This window comes from Aquila chrysaetos, chromosome 16 (genome assembly GCF_900496995.4).
Source record: "Aquila chrysaetos chrysaetos chromosome 16, bAquChr1.4, whole genome shotgun sequence".
NCBI classification, from domain to species: Eukaryota; Metazoa; Chordata; class Aves; order Accipitriformes; family Accipitridae; genus Aquila; species Aquila chrysaetos.
This window is the reverse complement of record NC_044019.1, coordinates 24,798,536-24,820,423: the sequence shown is the minus strand read 5'-3', so window position 1 is coordinate 24,820,423 and position 21,888 is coordinate 24,798,536. Positions and strand designations below refer to the sequence as shown.

Sequence of the window (21,888 nt, the reverse complement as noted above, 5' to 3'; positions counted from 1 at the left end):
TGTTCCTGTTCCCAGTTTCAACATAGATGTTTGGTATTTGAAAAAGCATTTTGACTGTTAAAGAAACAGATGAGCTTTGGGGGGGTAATTTGCCTATCCTTAGCTACTTACTGAATCTTAACTCCTCATCTAAACACCCTCTGCACTAAGAGAGCCCAAACAACTACCTGAGATTACATATCTGACTTCTGAGCTGAATCCTGGCTGTGATAAGGGCTGCAAAATTCATAAGCGAGTTAAGTGTATATTCCCATTAGGGTTGACTGGAATGACCCAACCAAATCACAGGTACTTCTTTTCATCTTAAAACTGACAGGGAGTAACAGTAAACTAGCATACAAAGAATAAAATAAGGATTATTTGAGGCAGCAAGAACATGTGGGTTTTAGGGATGAAAGAAATACCTGATTATATTCCAGTCTGAGGTAATGTTTTGCCTCTGTCTTCCTATGAAATATCGCCATATCCTAAGGTGTGTAATATTTGAGAGGAAATTAAATCTGATGCCTGGTTTTGTTTATGATTTCCCCAGGTTTTGGTATGGAAGCAACTCTTCTTCTCGTGGTGGGATATTCTCACAGTAAAGGAGTGGCTATTTCATTCTTAGTGCTTGCTGTAGGCTTTAGTGGATTCGCCATATCTGGTAAGATTATATTACCATTATTAGTAGATTATTTTCTCTTAAGAGATAGAACACCTCATTTGGTTTTTATTCATTGATAGTGATTTAAGCAAACCTCAGAACTCCAAATGACATTATTTAAGATCATTACAAAGGAAAGTACAATCAGTACCACATCTTTTATATTAGATTATTTTTGTTCAAATACTTCAATCTTTCCATATTCATTGCAGCAGATTAGACTTTCTTCGCAGTGAGGTGCTAATGTACGCCGTAGATTTTTCTTGAAATCAAATGTATGACACAAATGGACTGGTATTATACAATGATACCTAAATGTACAAGTCTTTGTTTAAATATAGGCCCTTTACTATTTTTCTCCACTGTATATTAGTTAATGCTTTGTTGGTGTTGCATTATTTTATTACTTTGGGGCCTAATTACTAGCAATTTTTTTCTGATTTAAAATTCAGCTCTTCCCCTTTCCTGCTGATATATTACCCCTTTGCCTCTGTCTTTCCCAAACACAAGTCAGCTGGCCTTCCCTTGTTTTCCCACTGTGATCTAAGTATCCTCTCCCATGCTGGTTCCTTATGTCTAAAACAGGCTCTCTTTTCTTTTGTGCCAAATATCTAAACTATCCATAATCAAATCTGTCCTCAATCCCATGTATTCTGCAAGGTATCATGCCTGTTTTGTACAGCTTGAAAAGTGTACTGCACTTTCTTTAACAGTTATCCATATCCTACTGCCTGCCTTTCCCCTTTTATTGCATTTCTGTATCCAAAGATTCGGTTTCTGTTTTCACTTACTTACATGCTTATTTTGGGGACAATGAGTTCTGTCACTTCAGAGAAGCATGTTTTTTTTCTAAGATTATTTAAATAGTTACTGCATAAATTTCAACAGAATTAAGCTGCTGGAAATGCAAGAGAACAAACAAGTATTTATAAAAATAATTAATAAATCATTTATACATACTGTCTTTTTACTCCCTTCATTTTACCACTCAAGAACAGAAGGGAACTGCCTTCTGCTGGTCTGTGTAACAGAAAGAAAAAATGTGGGCAATAGGAAAGTGGTGCAAGCTGGAAGAAGAAATGACATGTTATTTACAGCATGAAACGGTCATGAATGACACTGCAAAATATGAACTTTCTCCCTGCCTAAGTATATTCTGGGTTCTCTACTCCACACAGCCACTGCTGGGATTTTTTAAAAAACTGCAATTTTGGGAAGAAAATGCATTTGGTATCCTTTTATAATATATTTTTTAAAGAAAATGAAAACCCAGAGTCTCTCTAGGAATATTTAACCATTATAAGCCTTTTAGAGAAAAAGAAATGCAATTAAACAGCCCAAATATGTCATAGTAAAATTGTCAAGTGATAGCATTACTTTTCAGAACTGAAGTAATGCTCTGCTTTTCGTATGGATGTTTGTTGACCTTTGTATTCCAGGATTCAATGTCAACCATTTAGACATTGCCCCGAGGTATGCCAGCATCTTAATGGGGATTTCTAATGGAGTCGGGACCTTGTCTGGAATGGTTTGCCCTATAATTGTCGGAGCAATGACAAAGAACAAGGTAAATGGCAATACAGTTTTCAGATCTTCCAGTTTAATACTATTGGTTTCAAGAAAAAGACCTTTCCATAGTACAACTTGCCATGATATCCATATTAGAGTCTGGGACCCCCAGGGGATAGCATCTAGGAACTTGCAAATTTGAAGCGTGCTTCGGTATATGCTCACCAGGTCAATGCTTTTGTAGGCTAATGGATAGTGATTTTTCAAAGAAAGATGGATATAAATAACTGGAAACTGGACACTTAAATGTTTTAGGTGTGCTGCCTACCACAGCCTCAATCCCTAATTTAAATCTTTCAGCTCAGAAGAGTCAGATAAGTCTATGCACTAGTCTGATTTAGCAAATTTCTTCTTTACAGACACGTGAAGAGTGGCAGTATGTCTTCCTCATTGCTGCTTTAGTTCATTATGGAGGTGTTATCTTCTACGGCATATTTGCTTCAGGAGAGAAACAACCCTGGGCAGACCCTGAACAGACAAGTGAAGAGAAATGTGGCTTTATTCATGAAGATGAACTTGCTGAAGAGACAGGGGACATTACTCAGAATTATGTAAATTATGGTACCACCAAGTCTTATGGTGCTACAACCCAGGTCAACGGTGGTTGGCCTAATGGTTGGGAGAAAAAAGAGGAATTTGTACAAGAGGAAGTACAAGACTCATACAACTACAAGGAAGGAGATTATTCATAACAAACCTAAATATTGGGTATATTTTGTAGTGTTTGTGATTAAATTCATTGTGATTGTTTGCACACAGAAATAAAATGTGGTATAAACATGTAAACACATATCAAACAGGAAGGTCTTACTGTAAAAAAAATACATCAAAGTGCAATCTGTATGAGTTGTGACATGTCATCACTTTCATTAGGTTATATTTGTTCTATAAACATTAGAGTTTTAAGGGTTTACTGGTCAAAACTATAGAGGCAATTAGATACTTAAGGTATACAAGAGCTAAAACTCATAACTAAGGATTAAAGCACAACTAAGCAACCAAGTTGGCACATCTAATGCTCTTTTTAGAAAGCCAAAATTACTTGATCATTAAAAATGCACTTATATATTTGTTACACTGTATTGAAAGAGATTGTGTTAAATACACACGTTTACTCAGTGCAATGTAGGAATTGTGTGTTTAGTCTAAGACAAGACCTTTCTTAAAGGAGAAAGGTTGAGTCCTAGGCATTTACAGAGGATTGATCCAGTTCCTTTAATGGCAATTGTATCAAGCCTAAAGAACAAATAGGGCATATTGTATGTTTATCGTGATTACATGCTGCAGGCTACTCTGTGATGAATAAAGGAATTATTTAGGAGTTTTATACTGAATATTTGGGCACAAATTCTTATTTCTATTCTTTACAGAATCTTATGAAATTATAGGCATTGTCATGTTCTTCCCTGCATTTATCAACTAATATAAAAACAATATACAATGCTGTCTGACTTTTCATGCAGACTGTCAAATCCCTTTATCCAAAACCAAGCTTTGTTATTCTGTTCTTTGCAGTATATTCCAACTTTGTACTGGTGTCTTTAGAGAGAAAAAACCAATATAACCTAGAAGAAGATATAGTCTTTTACAAAATTCCAAAGAGAAATTTACTATGAGCAAGTAGCCCTATGAAAAAGGATGTATTTGTTTTGCAGAATATTTTGAAGCCAATAGAAGAAACAGAGAATAATTTAACCCTTATTCTTCCCTTAATAGCTTTCATATTTTTACACATCGTGCCACAGTTGTATACATAGATATAAGTTTATTGAAGATACTGTAATTATAGAAAATGTTGCTATTTTAGAAATCCCTGAAATAAAAAATGTATTTGTCTTTCGGTTAAACCTAATAATAATAATGGACACTGAATATGAGTAACATATGAACTCACAATAAACCAAAGTGGTAAATAACTAGTGTTGGGTTGAAAGAAGCCAACAAGCATCACGCTTGACTTTTTAGCATAACTCAACAGTGACTGCAACATTAGTGTACCAAGCAATAAGTGCAATGCATTATGAAGTGCATAATCTTCTAGACTATATATTAACCTTCATTTAGCTTGTTGTATATATTTGGGGTTGTTGGGATTAAACCAAACTGAACCAACTGAATTTAGCAACACCAGACCACTTCTTAATACTCTAAAATGACAACAATGATCCATTTCTTAATTCAATCAAATGATTATTATTGTATGTAATAATCCATTCTGGATTCTTGGTCTGTTCATTGTATCGTGCTAGTGATTGGAAACCCTGCTACCGCAATATACAACTTGAGGATTGTTTCTTCTCCTTTTTTTTAATGCAAATCATACCTTGACCTTAAGAAAAAAGTATTTTGCTTTGTGCCTCAAAGTGATGTAAAATGTGACCATAGCTTTTGCTGTGTTTAATGAAAAAGATGTGGACTGTGTCACTTTTGTTGCTGCAAAAAGTGTTAATAAAATGCTCTATTTATCCTTTTATATAAAAAAGGACCATTGCAGTTTCTTGTCATTTTTTTTAGATGCGCTTTAATATAGAGGACTAAAATTATAGTCACTGCAGAACAAATCCTGCTATCGATATGGAGATAATACCTTATGTCCTATCCGGGAGCTATGCTGAATACCCAGCGTCCTGCATTGTCTACTCTCGCCTCTGACCATGCAGAGGTGTGTGGTGGGAGAGGCACCTAACTCTAGATTGTTGTTCCTCCTCTCATAAGGATGGTTGGAGTAGGTGTGGAAAAGAAAGGAACAGGAGGATCAGTGTGCCACCCAATGAAGCGAAACTGGGAAAGACAAGCTAATCTGTGTTAGCTAAAGAGCTGGCGTGGATCAGCATCCTCTAAAGAAAATAAAAAGCATCACAGACTGCTGTTCTTGGAATTTGCTCCCTTTCTTGCTCCTGGAACAAGACTCCTTAGCCGAAACATAATGTTACTTTCCATTCATCTTTAGCTAGGCCCTACAGGAATCAGTAAATTCAAGAAATCCTCTATTAAAAGTAAGTCTTTTTCTAATAAAATTTTTACTTTTCAGTAATTTTCTTGCACCAAGTAGAAGAATGTAGAAACATCAAACTGAACAGAAGGCTGCAAAACACTAGACAGAACAGTAATGTGCTCAGCGTTTCTCACCAATAGGCTAGTTGTCATGAGATGCTGAGTCAGGTAACACACAAAGTTACTGCTAATTGTTTTGATGGACTCGTGTGATGTTGCCATGGAAACTTCCTGAAAGATTCAAAAGTGGGATAAATAGGGGCTGTAAAAGTGCTGTTGCATTTCTCATGGTAAGTGGACAGCTCAGAAAATGAAAACTAATTAACAAAATTAAAATAAATTCTTCTTAGTTTTCAGTCTAATCTTACAGGTTCTCTATTTTTTGGAATTGTTTCAATAATTTCCTATCTTAAGTACAGGTAATTTTTTCTTTTCTTATTAGCTTGACACCTTTTAATTACTTAGAACAAAGGAGATGATACTTTAATTCAGGCACTAGACACTGCAATGTTCAGCCATGCACTACTTGGTGGGAACTCAAAAATTGCCTTTAAATGTTACAACACTAAAAGATCCTCCACATTCTCTTTCCAGCTCTCTGCTTCTGTTTTGACTCCTTTACTTCCTCTTTAAATGGCAGTGCAGAAGAATCTGTCCTTCTGGGAAGGAAGAGGAGCGCAGCAGGTTTTAAGATTTTTACTTCTTCACAGACCCCTATTCACAGAGAAATACAGGAACCAATCATCAGGAATATGGCTGAGAAAGAAGAAGGGGACATGGACAAAATAATTGGGTTCTTGCAAAGGATGATTAAGTGAAGACAAGCAGCAGCAGCTGGATCTGTTTTACAGAAAAGTAGAGTTGAGGGGACATGACCCTTCATCTAAACTCCTTTATTTCTTCTCAGTAAATACGTTTACGTTTCTCCCTTGCCACTTCATTTTTATAAAGTAGCATTGCTAAAACATACCTCTTCAGCCTCTTCTGAACTGTGCCCTCTGTGCCCAGAGATTTCTCTTTTACACTCAGATTCAAAGACTAGCTCTGCAGACACGTTGCACTCCTGTGGTGCAGTGTTCCTCTTTTGAAACCTTAGCAGCTCCAATCATCCCCATTTATCAATCAGACTGTGCTCACAGTCACTTGATCATTTTGTCCTGTCACCTGTTTCCGTTCTGTTCCCCTATCTGGTACTCTCTGCTCACTTACTATGTTGAGAAAAAGGAAAGGAATTATTACTCACATTTTTATTTATCAGTTAGTTATTTTTCAGTGTAGAACAATAAGTAAAAGGAAGGGGCAGAATCCAGGCTCCATTAAAATTGTTAGAAAAGCTTTAAGTTTAGATGGGCTAGAATATCACCTCAAACGTTCGCCTTTATGTCCTCAAATGATTTCATATAGATAGTATCACTCAATCATCAGTGACAATTTTTAAAATATTTGAATCTGCATTGGTCAAATCCCTTCTGTTAACACATACTCTTTGTTGCAGAGATAAAGCTATCATAAAGTGCTCTTTGCTTTCAGAAGTGATCATGAAATTCAATGGACCAAATTTCATAAAAACACTTCTCTATGGGGGAAAAGAAAGCCTCAAGGTAAAGGTTGAATAACAGCGACAAAAGAATATCTGCAAATATGAATGAAGTCCTCTTTCAGCATGAAGCTAGGAATAGGAATGAATGTGGAAGTCAGAATAAATGTCACAGTTCAAAGCCATACTGTTAGAAAGATAACATCACAGTCTTAGTTGCTGCCTCTGAAAGATGAAATGTTTTGTTCCTTTCAGGATAAGCGGTGAAGGAGTTTGAAGGCTAGTCTAAGTCTAGATTAGCTACTTAACAGCAGCTGCTTTTGTACTTATTTTTAATTTGTCTGTGGGTTTTGCTTGAATAATTTTCATTGCACTGGGAGATTTAAGAGTAAATAATCAAAGGATCTAGAACTACAGTCAGATCTTTTAATTAGATATCTATGTATATCCTCTCTGACCCAGCTAATTTGTCTGATGATGCTATTCTAGCTTTGCTTAACACTTGTTCACTCTGTTGTAATGGAAAGCATGGCAAAGAATGAAATGTACTATATATATACATACGTACAACTACTGAAGCCTGTGTGTTTAGTTATACTGAGGTCAAGTGCTTAGACAGTATCTTCCATGTTTGAGAATTAATGTTACAAAATGATTGTTGGCAAATGCCTCCTTGGTAAGGCTTTTAACATTAGAAACATATAATCCTTGCAATTTTTGCTTTAGGTGAAGTCACTTTCTCTCAAATGCCATGGGCGAGGCATTAGAAAACAAGCCAAAATAACATTTTGAGCGACAGTCCAACATCTGGGAGGCTCTTATCTATAAGAAAGTAAGTAGAGAATAAGTATGAAAGGCAGATGTAATGTCAAACATAAAATATAAGGATAAATTAGAAATTACAGGAAATAAAGTGTAGGAAATTAAAGGAAAAGCTTATAGAAGAGCTGCCAAATTTCCTAACTTTTGCTCATGGCAGTAGTGAGAAGAAAAAAACTGAATATGAAGTCCTAAATATCCTGAAACTGAATATGAAGTCCACCCTATCTTGAGTCTAAGGTATGACCAAAGGTTGGCTCAGAAGCTGATTACCATGTTCTGGCTGCACCTTACCTTATCCTAACATAGTTTCTAACACATTTCTCTGTCAGGGCAATGAGGCCTTAACTGCCCTGAGCATCCTGCCCTGGGACCCCCCAGGAGCCCATTTCAGCTCAGGTCTCCGCTTCCCTCTCTCTGTCCTGTCTCCTGAATAGAAGTTGGATCTGTGTTGTGTCCTTGTCTCCAGTCCTGCCTCTGGCCCACCTCCTGTTGCTCCTGAGAGGGCTCTCTGGATGGACCCTGGCCCTGATTCATTCCTTGCTGTCTCTGGGACTGTCGGTGGAGCTAGTACCCTGCTCTGCCCACGCTGCTCAGACCCTGGAGGACTGTGCCCTGGTCAATAACTGCACAGCCAGCAGTTGGGTCACCCTCGGCTCGTGGCTTATTTCCCTAGGGAGCTGCCCTTATCGCTCCTCCTGCTCCTTGTTGGACACTTCCCATGTCGCGCTGGTGAAAGTCCAAAGAGACTTATTAAATGTCACGTGTGGTCAATTCACAATCCTGAAATTAATCTTTACACTACTTCTGGCTGGGCATTGTTGCACGATGGCATACTGTCGGCTCACAAAAGTATGCAAGCGAATGATGTTCTTGATCTTTGCACTAACCAGGGTCAGCAGTTAAAACTGATGGTTTGCAAAACTGGCGATCAAGGCATTATAAAGAGTAACGCAACCTTGTACAACTGACAAGGAGTTGACGACGAGGTGTTGCTTGTACCCTGAGGATCAAATGGCAGGTTCTGTGCACAAAGAATAGTGAATGAGATAAACATTTGACATGGACAAACAGTACAGCTATATTTGGTTTAGCAAGATCCCAATTCATACTAAGTAGTATGAATTCATTCACGTCTACTCTGACTGCGACACCTTGAACACTCAATATATAACTTATACATGTGCAAATTTACTTCCTCTACTGCTTTTCTTTCAGAAAATACAGACATTACATGTCATTAGCAACCTAACAAAATAAACTGGTTAACTTAATCAGCAACAGGAAGAATTTTATTTCAAATGGTAAACATATCTTATATGAGAAAGATAGCAGCCGTCCACAAAAAAGATGATTATTAAAATTAATCCAATTGTAAAATTTCACTTAAAATTTAACATGAACCATGTTCGAGTATTCTTCTGGGTTTGCATATACATACACAAACATGCACATACAATATGCATATATATGTACATAATATACAGATATTTGGAGCAGTAATAGGAGAGAAATCTTAGTGTACGCAGAAAGATTTTAGTTCTTTTTTGACCTCATCAAAATCCTAATGTATCCTCAGCAAGTTCAAATAGCGCTTATATAAGTCTCCTCTAAAAACCATTACAACCTACAATAAACATGGGCATCAGCAACAAGTAACAAAAATTTTAAATCTTACATAAGAAGTTTGGTTGGTTTTGTTCTCTCTGAGAAGATCTTGCAGTCTGATAGCTTCAGGGAACTTCAGAATGGCAACCTAAAAAGGTCCGTAAAACTGGATGGGGATATTGGCAGGAAACACTTGGTGTTGTATTGCTTATCTTGACACTTCCACCATTACATTTTGCAGGTCACAAATGTAGAATAATCTATTATTTATTTTCCCCATAGCAGGAACTTAGTATGTGGTACTTACCTAAGTTGTTATAATTAAGGTTCATAATATTTCTAGAGGTATGAATAACCTAATAATATTCCCCAAGTTAAGGGATTTCCTTGAATTCAGAATGTACTTTTTCAGAGCATCTCTGTTCTCTCTTGAAAAAGAAATATGAAAAAGAGCTTTCCTTGAAAAATGGAATTTCTTTCACTTATTCAAATGCTTGCACTCCTCCTGCCAGGGTTTTCAAGATTCCTGTGCATCACACTTGCTGAAAAATCTGAATTGATTAAGTAGGACATGCACAGTAAAAATGATACCAGGAAATGTTGGAATTACTATTTCCATGCCATGCAGATGAATCGCACATGCACTGTAAAAATGTGTCAAGGTCCACACAAATAGCGTCTGGTTTAAATCAGTGTTCAGAAGATGTGAGTGGGTGGCTAGATGTCCAAGGGTCCAGAGAGAGGAAAAAATTCCTCATATTTTGAAAAATATTTCTGTGTGATACAAGGAGTCATATCTAGAAGAATCGAGATACATGTGTGATAGCCCTACTCACTTATTACTTCTCTCCACCTTTCTGTAGCATCTGGGAAGGCCAGCAAATCAAAGAGGAAGGTCACTATTACGCTAAAAACAGATGTGAAAAAAAAAAAAAGCAAAAATGATGCTTGGAAGCACAATATGAACTAAATAAGAAAGCATTTAAAAAATAAAAGATAGCATTGTTAAAATTGGAAGATTGCCATTTAATTAGAGTTTGTCTTCTATAATCAATTAAATGTGTCAACACTGGATAATTGCCATAGATGGCCATGAACTAAATAAGTTTGTGAGGAGGGTATGATAATTTTCTTCAAGGTGAACATCAGAACAATCAACAGCTGCTTTCAGTTTTAATCTGCAAAGTTACAATGTTATTTTCTTTTCTGTAAATGTTGCTTTGTGGAATTAAAACTGAATCAAATACAGACAAGCTGAACCAAAGCTCAACTTTTTTCTCAGCTGGGTTTTTCTGTGCAGTTATGTCTGACCATAGGATCAATAAAGCACAAACTGTTTACTCTGTATAGATGAAGCACCAAATTAAATGTGATGTATGAAAAGATGCTTGTCTGCATGTACAAGTCCTACACAGAAAATCACAAGGCAGCACTGTAAGGTGAAGACTGACCATCTAGCTCTACTTTAGGAGTCCTGAAGACAATGGTCCACAGTTATTTCTTGACTGGTAGTGTGTTGGAATATAATAGGATGGGGCTATGAAGAAGTGGACTGGCTGTGCTTTGTGAGTTAGTATTCTCCATTGCATGAACATGCAAATCTCAATTACTGTTGACATATGCCCTTTAATAATAAAAATATAATAATAATCTCAGCCTAAAGTCTGAAAGAAGAGCTAATTCATATAAGATATATGTATACATCCTCCAAAAACTTTTCATCTCATTTTAAGCAACCTGAAAATTAAAGACACTAAAAATTGAATTAAATATTTGTTAAAAACCATGTGTTTCAGGAAATATAATTTTGATTTTTTTTTTTCTTCTTTCTCTTATGTCTCAATCATACCTGCCCAGTTAAAACCAGATCTCTCTTTCTTTTTCAGATATGGCCTGGGTCATGCTGAGAAGCTTGAAATTTGACTTTTTCATAAATCAGTACAACTTTCTTGTAAGTCAAATAATTATTTTTATATACTGAACACATTCAGTAATGAATGAGACAGAAATGAAAATCTAAGAAACCAGAATGATCTCTTTAGGCCAACTATTTCAAAGGACATTCTTGTGTGTGTGTGTGTGTGTGTGTGTCTGTGTTTCATATGAGTAAAAACAAAGGGTATATGTTTAAAAAGCACTTTCTAGTTCATTTATTTTCTTGTCTTAGAATATCTTTATTAACCTTGAAACTTGTTCATATGATGCCAGCCTTATTGCAACTGTCATTTACTGTTTATATTAATAAATGTAAATACTCCATGTTTTATTTAGAATAAAATCCTTCGGGCCATCAGTGGTTTATTTGTTCTTGTGCATTAATTTGATGTGAGAGGATACAAAAACTATTTAGCAGAAAACATACAAGCTGAAATAATTGCTGTGGAGTTGGAATACCAGCACTATTTAGCATTCAACTACTGGCACTCATTTAAGATCTATTCCCTAACTGACACTTTAATGCACAGACCGTGAAACTTTGGAGAATCGGGCCCTAGCCTCTCTCAAAATACCCAGTTCTGCTCCCTATGGAGGTGATGTGTTTTGAAGACACTGACTTCAATACAAGGAAGATAAAGCAAGTTTCTCAAAATTGCCACTGATTCAGTGACTGAACACTGTGCTATTTAACAGCCAGACTGCAAGCACTGAAATTCTGTTCTAGAATAGCCCCCACCAGGTAGGAGATTATCTGCAGTGCTGCTTCTCACTAGATTTCAGTCTATATTCCCATTTAACAGAATGGAAGAACTGAAACAGAGAGAAAGCCCTAACTGTATTTTCCTCAAATTGAGAGCTCCTGGCATTTGTTAGTTCTCCGTCAGAATGAAAGCTTTATCTTCACAGGACTTTGCAATGAAAGCGAATCAGCTCCAGAGTAGTCATGGGCTATGGCTGCTGCTGCAGTGAATCAGAACCTCAAATATAAGCCTCTCATATTCCAGGCAAATGTTCAAATCCTTCTGTCACTGAACTGATCTTCTGTAATCTCCTGATCTCTTCTGCTTACCTAGCATGAGTTGGTAAGAGTAGTTGAAGCAAAGAGAAATGTTGTCTTTGTGACACAGAGTAGAACTGGGGAAGGTACAGCTCCTGGTCACCGAGCGAGGTATCCGTGTCCGCCTGCCACGGCACCCAAATGGCGGATGTTCCAGATGTTCTGATTCCAGCATCAGTTAGGTAATACACCTTAACGCACACCTATGTTTCTGTCAGTAGTGACAATGGTAAGTCACGCAAGAAAGACAATCCCATAAAATAACAAATGACACAACCTAGAAGCATTATGTCACCAGAGAAAAAACCTGTTTGACTAATAAGTGAACCTGGAGGTGCTGCTTGGAAATGTTTATTTTCTCTTTTGTTATTGATTCATTTCATCTTGTGAATCTATCACTTTCAATTATGTTATAAAAATGAAATAGTGGATCATATATAAGTTGATTAACAACAATATGTTGGTAGCATGACTTAATCATTCCCTGTGGGATTCCTATTTGCTTTCTTGTTTCTTTCATTTCAAGCAACTTTGGACTTCTTTTTCTGCAATGAAATCACAAATCATGTGATTTGTCCTGGAATAATCTCATAAAAATTATCAGAAAAGCATACAGAAAAAGGAAAGTGTGAGAAAGAGTGAGACAGAAAAGAATCCTCCAGCTGACTAAGGGGAGAGATTTAAAGGTCACCATCAAAACAGGCTGCAAAACCAAACATCAGAAAAGACGATAAAATCCATTAGCAAAATTGTATTGTTGATGTTTGAAAGTTAACTGTCTTAATAACAGGGTACAGACACGTTATGTATTCAAATGCTTTGGGGAAACCTCAATCTCTTCCAAAGTAAAAGCTCTATGTAATTTTTACTAGGAGCTAAAGTTCCTTTTAAAAACATTTTTGATGTGCATATGTTAGGGTTTATATGGACAAAAAGTGTTTATAGAATAGCTTGAAGCCTGACATCCTATTAAGTGTGACTTTGCTTCTGTTGCCTGAATAAACAGCGTAGGACCCACTGAGACTCTGTGTCATCTGTAGTGAAATGGTGTTGATCTCCCGAGGAAAAACACTGGAGTCCGTCACTTCATTTGTTGTGTGTGGCCATTAATTTAATTTGTGATTACTAGCAAAGTACAGGAAGATATATACAGATGAATTATTGATCTGCTTTTGGGCACTAATTAGAATAGGTTTACAGCTAATCTCTGAAGCACTCTTTATCTTGTATGCAATAAAAAGAAAAACAAATTTAATTTGTCCTCTGTTGTTCTTGTGTTTAATTGAATGTATGAAAACAAATCAACATTATATTCCTAATAAGGCATTTGCAAATGAACATTTTGGTTTGCAGACATCATTCTGCTTATTCTATATCTGTAGAAAGAACAGAGATTGTCAGCAACAACTTTGACAGAAGGCAGGACTTGGGGTAAATTTAGCTATATGCTAATTGATTTGCAGCGGATAAAATGCTTTACTAAGAAAATATAGTAAAAATGAAAAAACCCTGACATTTTATAGTAGTAAAACAGTAATTTAGCATATGATTATATACTGACAATGTCTTTCTCCTTTTCCTTTCTCCTTCGTCACCTCTCTGAGCCTGGGATATGACATTTACTATCGTATGGCAGAAAAGCTGAAGCTCCATTGAAGGCTTCCTCTGAGACCGTGCCGTTGTTAGCTGTGTGGGCAGCGCTGCTGCAGTACTGCTCCCTTCTTCCCTTTGGCATGAGAAACAACAGTTTCAAAGAAGAGCTTTGGCCATAGACAGTTTAAAATAAGGAGCCTGCTTGCCTGTGCTGCCAGCGCAAATTTCACGTCACGCCACCATTAAGATTTGATCTCACGTTTTGAGTAACCTATAACAGTGCCACACTTCCAGGTAAGCAAAACCAGACTTTACACAGCATCATCTTGCAGTAGGATCCTCTCTTACTAATTCATTTTTATATTGTTTTTAAAGGCAACATGTTTTAGATGATCCTCCACTCTGACATGACACAAAAAATGTGATATAATCTATATATTAAATGGAAGACATAAAGATATCTACATAAAATAACAGTTCTAAGTATCTGTTACTTTTAAAACTCTATTTACGCTAATTAAATTCACAATGGTGTTTTTTGCATTAACATTCACAATTACCTCACTACTTAGTAATGTTAGATTTATTATACCTTAAAGAACAGAAAATCAGAAAATCATCTCTCGTTTTTCTCTTGAGGCTTAAAAGCAGGTTTAAGTCCACAGACAGAAGAATAAACCCTCCTTGTAATTCCTTCTGCCTTCTACTGCCTCCAGATGATGCTCAGACATCAAACTGAGCATGTGCATCATACACTTGCTAAAAATTCTGGTTGCTACAGCGTATATTTATATGCATATACATATGTGTGTGTGTGTGTGTGTATAAAGATTAAAGACTGCAAAGTATTAACAGTTAGGAGACATCAGAATTAAAATTTGCGTGTACAACCCTAATCGGCTCCTTTTCCACATATATTCTGAAACAATGCATGATGAACTAATGTATTTTTCCCTGAGACCTCCGTGTCACTCAGTACACAAATGAATAACATAAACTAATGAGCAGCTATTGAATATGTTGTTTTCTCCTCCTTGTTCAATGTTATCACCCCATTTAAATCCTGATTTGAAGACAGGATGATTAATTTCCTTGTTTACTCTTCAGTAATACTCATCACTACAGTGTCCTAGTGCCTCAGACATTGATCCACGTTTCCTCAGCACCTATGTAATATAAGAGGGTCTTGATTGCATGCTTAGGTAGAGAACTAGATCCAAAAAAAGAAAATTATAACTAATTTATAGGGCACTAATTTGAGAGGTTGTAATCCTGATTTTTCAGAACAATTGGTGATAAATAAAACTACCTAACTTTATAATATAGCCTCCCATATCAGCCACAGTTATAAATGCTCTAATGCCATCAATCAGATGTATGATCTGACCATAATCAGACTGAATCATCTCACACTGTTCTCCCAGAAATAAGAAATACAGTTATTTATTATCTATGAGAAGTTTTCTTTGTTTTGTTTAATAACTTGTTTAGTTTCAGTCTCAAAGTTTTGGAATAAGGAAAAAGGAAATCAGTTCATTGGGACGGCATTCAACTGTCTCAAATAAAACATCATGTCCTTTTGCTAGTAATTTGCTGCCTCGGTCAAATGCACATTTTTCAACTAATGCAACAAGTCACTTGTATTCATCTATAGTGACAGTTTTCTGTGTAATGAATTAGTCAGCAATCTTATGAGAACAGTAGTGCCCAATCCCCCGCCTGTGTTCCTTGCCTCACTCTCCATCAGCCCAAATCTGCAAACTGCAATTACCAGTACCAATCTATAATCTCAATTTCATTTAATTCCTTACTCCAGAGGACCATTTTGATAGCAAAATTGTTGTACCTAATCTACCCATATGCCAAGCCTTTTATGTGGTTGATAAGAGCAGCCATAATGGTCTACATCACCAATGGAATCTTTTTCACAGGGATTCTTCGTGAACTGGAACCCCATATGGAATTTATTTCAGTGCATGCAGATAAATATTTGTGCATTTGAGTAGGACGAAGTGGTGCATCTTTTGCTAAACTTCAGTGGACAAATACAATGATTGTACATGCTACTCTGGACCCCAAATATTTGAAAGCATGCTTTCAAAAATTTCAAAGATTAAAGTATTGCATATTGATTTAATTGTCTAAGTAAGTAATTATCAACTTCTGGAAGGTTTTCTTCTTACTCTCTGACAGAATGTTTTCATTTTGTCATGTATATTGCAGAAATGGACAGAAGTGGATGGGATATGTTGCTAGTAACAAAGTAAGAAGGTTGCAAAGAGACGGTCATTCAACTTTGGTGGAGTAGCTCTACTGTCTTCAGATGATTCAGACCAGTTCAGGAAGAGTAAGAGCATCCCCAATACATCTGCCATTTAATTTTTGGAAGACTTCATTATGTGCATTTTTTATGAATTAACACACATTGAAAAGAAGTCAGGCAAAATTCCAAGAAACCTATCAGTTTGAAAGTGAATATAATGAAACTGCTGAACTACTTCATAAAGGACTTCTGTCTTCAAATATCTGGGTTATTTTTATAGCTATTACTTAAGAATCAAAACCTGTATGTACATTAAAGCAAATGTAGAAAAAACCCCTTCAACAAATAGTGAATCATGTGCAGAAGTTCAGTCTAAAAAAGGCAACTCCACAAGGAGCCACTAGAGTATAAGAAATTTCACTTATTTGTAAATTCATGAGAAATATAGTTAGTCAAATCCAGACAATGAATTATGAATGGTTCTGAGCAAGGGGAAAATTGTACATACTGTACAACTGACAAAGAACATTTTGGCATCCACACACTGAGAAAAATACTGAATATAAAAGAAATAGTAACTGACAATATGAAAACACTTTTCTATCTCAAAGCTGCCAATCTAGTGGTGAAGTATATAGTTTGAAGATTTTGTCCTTTATTTACATAAAGAACGAAATGCTAGAGGCATGAATTATGTCATCTGCCTCTGGTATTTCTGAGTTGCATCCCCATCTCTCAGTTAGTAATATCTGTTTCTCTAACCAGCTATTTTTAAAGAGAAAAAATTGCCACTAGCTACATTTTTTGAGTACACAAAACACAGCAGTGTGGCTACTATGTTAGATAACAGCAAAAAGGAGCTGGCAACATGATGTGCCAAAGGTCAAACTCTCAAAGTGCAGTTGCATACTTCTAGCTACTCCTACTTTCGCATACTTCTGACATGTGTCTCACTGCCTCCATTTCTGATTCCTGGAAGCTGCCAGTCTACCCACTCTATGTCAAGTTGATTAGGTATAGAATCATATACACTAAGGACAGGAGCTTGACATGACAACTATTATGATTTTCCTTTCAGCATGCTGAATTCGTTTCAAGATTTTCAGATAGACTATATTGGTATGAAGAGAAATAATTGCCTGACCTAAAATTTTAAACACAATTCAACATCAAATATGGCAAATGGGTTGAGTTTTACTTGTATTGTCTCACAAGCACACGTTCCCCCTGTATCCTAAAAGCTGATTAAACCAAATCTTTCTCCCTTTTCTCTGTTTCAAAATCTTACTATCAAGACTCTGGCATAAAAAGATCTTGCAAATCCATAGCAACCTAATTTTTAATCTGTACCACCAAAAATAAGTGCGCAAGCGTGGCTTCCTCCCCCTCCCCCAGTCATATGCTTTGCTGACAAATTCAGCATTTGGAAGGGAAGGGATTAGTCACTGGAGCAGCAAGGGAGAACTAAGGATTCCTTACAAAAAAAGTGCCTTCAAACCGCGTGTCTGCTACTCATCACTCTCTTCACGTGAGAATTCAAAAATACTTGGCATGTTTTATGGCAAGTTGCCTTTTTAAAAGTAAAATTATAATAATGGGACCTCTCTGACAGCTGCTCTGTGGTTTGGAATATGAATACTAGTCCCAGTGGAGGCAGATTAGAGGCCAAAGTGTAGATGAAATGGGGAGAGGTGAAAGGTTATTAGCTTGAGACATGTGTCTCCAAAATGTATCTTACAGATCTTCGCCACATAGCTTTGCTGTTATATTTACATCACATTTTTAGTTTTGGTTGGGTGTTCTTTAAAATAGAGTATATATAAAAATATAGATTACATAGTCATTATACACATGATATACCTGAAATAGCATTTAGCAATCTTTAGAAAAGATAATGAATCTTTTGCAGATTGAAGGGAAAATATATTAATATTATGTATTATAATTAGGCAGTGCATTGATTATGTGAAGAGGAAACTCTTTAGACCGATTTTTTTTCTTTTGTTCATAGATTATTTTCATATTTAGCCAAAGCATGCACTGTTACCAAATCTTAATTCTTCTGCTGTAGTGTTTGCTGTTCAGGAACAAATACTGACAACTACCAGTAATAATTAGCCAACTAATTTTACTACATGGAAAGTCTAGGAATAGATACGCACTATCATCCCAGCAGCATCAAATATTATAGAGAGAACCTGTGGAAACTGCTTGAGCAGCTATCAAGACTGGGAAATAGGATATGCTATGAGATCATCAAGAAAGATTTCTATTGTTTCATCGCCTGATGTAGCACATATGCAAAGCAGCCCATTTCTTACCTAGCCTAGCAGAACACGTTTCCTTTACTAAGAGAAAAAGAAAGCCGAGCACCTCTTTCTTCTGGCTAAGCCCCTTTTAGGATGAAAACCTATAGGATATGCTATCATATAATTTTTAGTGGCAGCTATGTACGGTTTAAGGATTTACACACCATTGACACCATAAAAGGAGAGGTCTGCTAAAATCTCACACAATATAATTTAGTTTTACATTTCCCTTTTAAAGAAACCTGGTACCGAGTAAATATATACAAAATTATTCTTAAAAGAACATTTTAATTAAGCACGTGACATTTGGGAAATACAGGACTTATAGATGCTTCTGAAATTTCAATTTGTGTATCTTTCTGTATATGTACGATAACATTTGTCAAGGATCATTTGACACATTTTGCACTCATTTTGCACACACAGTGTACACAAGGACAACATTGCTAAGAGCACTAGAGCTATTTTAAATTTTGCTTTTTCAGATATTTGAAGTCCTAACTTATGTGCTACTTAGCATTTTTCTAGTACATTGTTGCATGAGTTTTTGCAGTATTGTATACTGATATTCAGTAAAAGCTTTTACATCCAGAGAAACATTCTTTTATCACTCTGAACCTGCCAAGAGGTCCCTGCAGCACTCAGAAAATGATCGATACTGTAGAAAACATCAGACACATCCAACTTCCTTTTTTTCCTTAAAGCATTAGCACGTAGCGTATGTAACTTGATGCTCAAAAACTTCGCATAATGTCACAACCCCTGACAATTCAGTGTCGTGTCTGGCAACTTTCAATAGCTATATGAAAGGCTACTTGAGAGGGTGGAGAAGATAAATATTGGTAGATTAACAGTAATATCTTTTTTCTCTAAATAAAATTCAGTGCAAGTTTGGAAAAAGCAATACACTAGTTGGTAAGTACTAGAGACACTTGAGTAGAGCCAGTTACTGTGTACAGCAGGCACTGTCAATGTAACTAATTTAATCACTGGAACTAACTCAAGAAAAAACTCAGTTAATTGTGGTCTTATATAAGGAGTGACGTCAGTCCATGTCTCAGTACTGGAAAATAATGCAGCCTTGTGGGGCTTTTAAATCTGGCAGCTGGCAGACTGTGATGTTGACAAGGAGAAAGACTAGAAGCAAGAGCTATTTTATTTTTAAAGTCAGAATTCTCTGTTCAAAATCAGGAGAGCTCTGATATTTTTCTGTTTTCCTTTCTTTGCCCTCTGCCAGTTTGGAGTTTACATGGAGGCAATTGGTCTAGATTCAGGTGTGGCAACTCTGGAACCCAGGCAATTTAAATTTTGTTATTATAATTTCTTTCAAGTTGCAGACATGCTGATACAAAACACTAATACGAGCACAAATCACTGTGAATGCAGCATTTATCATAATGTTTTTCCTCAAAGGAATATTCAAGTAAAATGTAAGTAGTCCTTATTTCTTTATGCTGCTTTCGGAAAATGTTTCTTAGGAATCTTCTCCACTATGCAAGTTGCTTTGTTATGTGAAATGGCCAGTCACTTGGCATGCATTTTGGAGATAGGATGTGGAATGTGCCAGGCTGAGAGACCAGCAAAGATACTGGTCCAGCGATCTCACTTCTGTGACCATGCAGAATGGCTGATTCACTTGTCTGGGTCCATGATGGTGGGAAGAAGAGCAGATAGCAAAGAAGAAAGATGTGGCTACAACTCAACTGATCTAATATTTTGTTTCATGACAATGACAGCAAAGCTGCTGGTTGTTTATATGTTACCTGAGTGATCTCAAAGAGATCTTCACAGAGAAAAGAAAACATTATGCTCTCTTACGGGTAGGAAAATCCAAGTACAGCAAACTGAAAGGAGCAGGACACGTTTATTCAGTAGCCTACTGGCAGAGCTAGGAACAGAACCTAGTTTCCAGTTCTAATGTACTATTGAACTATGCTACCTTTTTTGGTGAAGAGGAAAACAATAGACACATACAGATATGCTTGGATTAATTGGATTGGACTTTGATTAATTTCAGCACAATTTAATTCTTGATTCCGACAGAGCACTGACTCATCAGAGTCTGGAAATTGTGGCTGAACTGCTGGGAATGACACTTAACGATTCTTTACTCTCATTTCTGTAGACGGGACTTCCGTAACATCAGGCTGTGGGCACTGAAGACGTTCAGCAACTCACAGGATTTAAAACTAAGCCATCATGTTGTGCTCTAAATAATTTGATAGGGAAAAATATTTCTCAATCTCCTTTTGGAGGCTCCCTTCAAGGGCACTGACTTGTCTTTCCACTTAGAAAGATTCTATTGTTCTTTAAGCAGTGAATTGCAAGAAACAAAATTTTACTGGGCACTTCAATAAACCACTCTGAGCTTCTTGCCTTTGCAGACATGCAATGAGTGAGTAACAAATGTTCCTTGAAGGATCAGAGCAATTGCCAGTGAATGAGATTACATGCCACATCCTGCTGTTGTCTATCTTGGCAGTACTTACACATAAGAACTCTGCAGGAAGATATTAGAATTATATTACTAGGGGCACATATACTTCTAAATACAACTATTATCTCCCGAAAACCAACATCTGCATTTCAGGTTCTACACCTCTCAAAATGTAGCATTTCAAAGAAAAATGCATGAGCAAGCACAGTAATCCTATGTGAGGAAATTCAATTTTGCTGAATTTTCTGCATTGATATTTCTGAAAAAGCTTTAAACACCGCTTATGTATTTTCCGCAAGGAATATCAGTTTGTAAATTCGTTTCTTTGAGAAATATATTCATTTCTGCACAAATGTTACAGAAGAATACAGAATGCATAATAGTTTATCATTGAGATAAATGAGTAAAAGAAAGAGCTCTTTTCTTTCTCATGCCTAGGCATAAGCAAGTATATTCCTCTGTGCTATAAATCACAAATATACAAGAAGTCCAATGAATTTTCCAATAAAATATGCCTCCTTTAGATTTAATGTATAAATATAAACATTCTATCCTAAGACAATGACAATGCTTTTATCACAGTGAGTGACTGAGCTACACAAACCAAGGGCAGCTGTAACTTGCGTTGCCAACAACTTATGCAGCTTTTCTTACCTTCTCATCGTGCTGTTCAGTAAAAAATACATACAGGTAGTTACCATGGTAATTCTTGCATCACGTGATAATCATAAGCTGTTGCAGAGATATAAAGCATCTTCTTAAAGAAGCATGCATAGATGTACATAGATAACAGATGATAAATTTTAGATAAACTTCCTTGTTCATTACATCTTAAATTAGATCAGGTGTGAAAACATTAGCACAGAAAAGATCATGTCAAGACTTCCCAAGCTAGACAACTGTAACAGTGAAAGCACATTTGCTTGTAACTAGCTCAGCGGGCACAAATGATTGACTAGATTTTAAAAACTTAGGACAGAAGTTGCATTCCTTTCTTGTACAGTGCAAACAGTATTGCATATACTTTATAAATAATCATAACAAAAATAACTGATTATTTCCTTTGTAAGATAGTCCTGAAAGCACTTGATAGATATGCTAAGAAGGTATCTGTATGCATT

At 36.3% G+C, this 21,888-nt stretch overlaps 1 protein-coding gene across 1 annotated transcript in view; it reads left to right on the top strand.

The window, feature by feature from the left end:
* Positions 1–4,697, top strand: part of SLC17A6 (solute carrier family 17 member 6) — a 34,279-nt gene extending 29,582 nt beyond the window's left edge. The window contains exons 10-12 of the mRNA XM_030039234.2: positions 533–643; positions 2,083–2,210; positions 2,572–4,697. Of these exons, the coding sequence (XP_029895094.1) occupies positions 533–643; positions 2,083–2,210; positions 2,572–2,904 (572 nt within the window). The 3' untranslated portion in view covers positions 2,905–4,697. The remainder of the gene's footprint in view (positions 1–532; positions 644–2,082; positions 2,211–2,571) is intronic.
* The last annotated feature ends 17,191 nt before the right edge of the window (positions 4,698–21,888 follow it).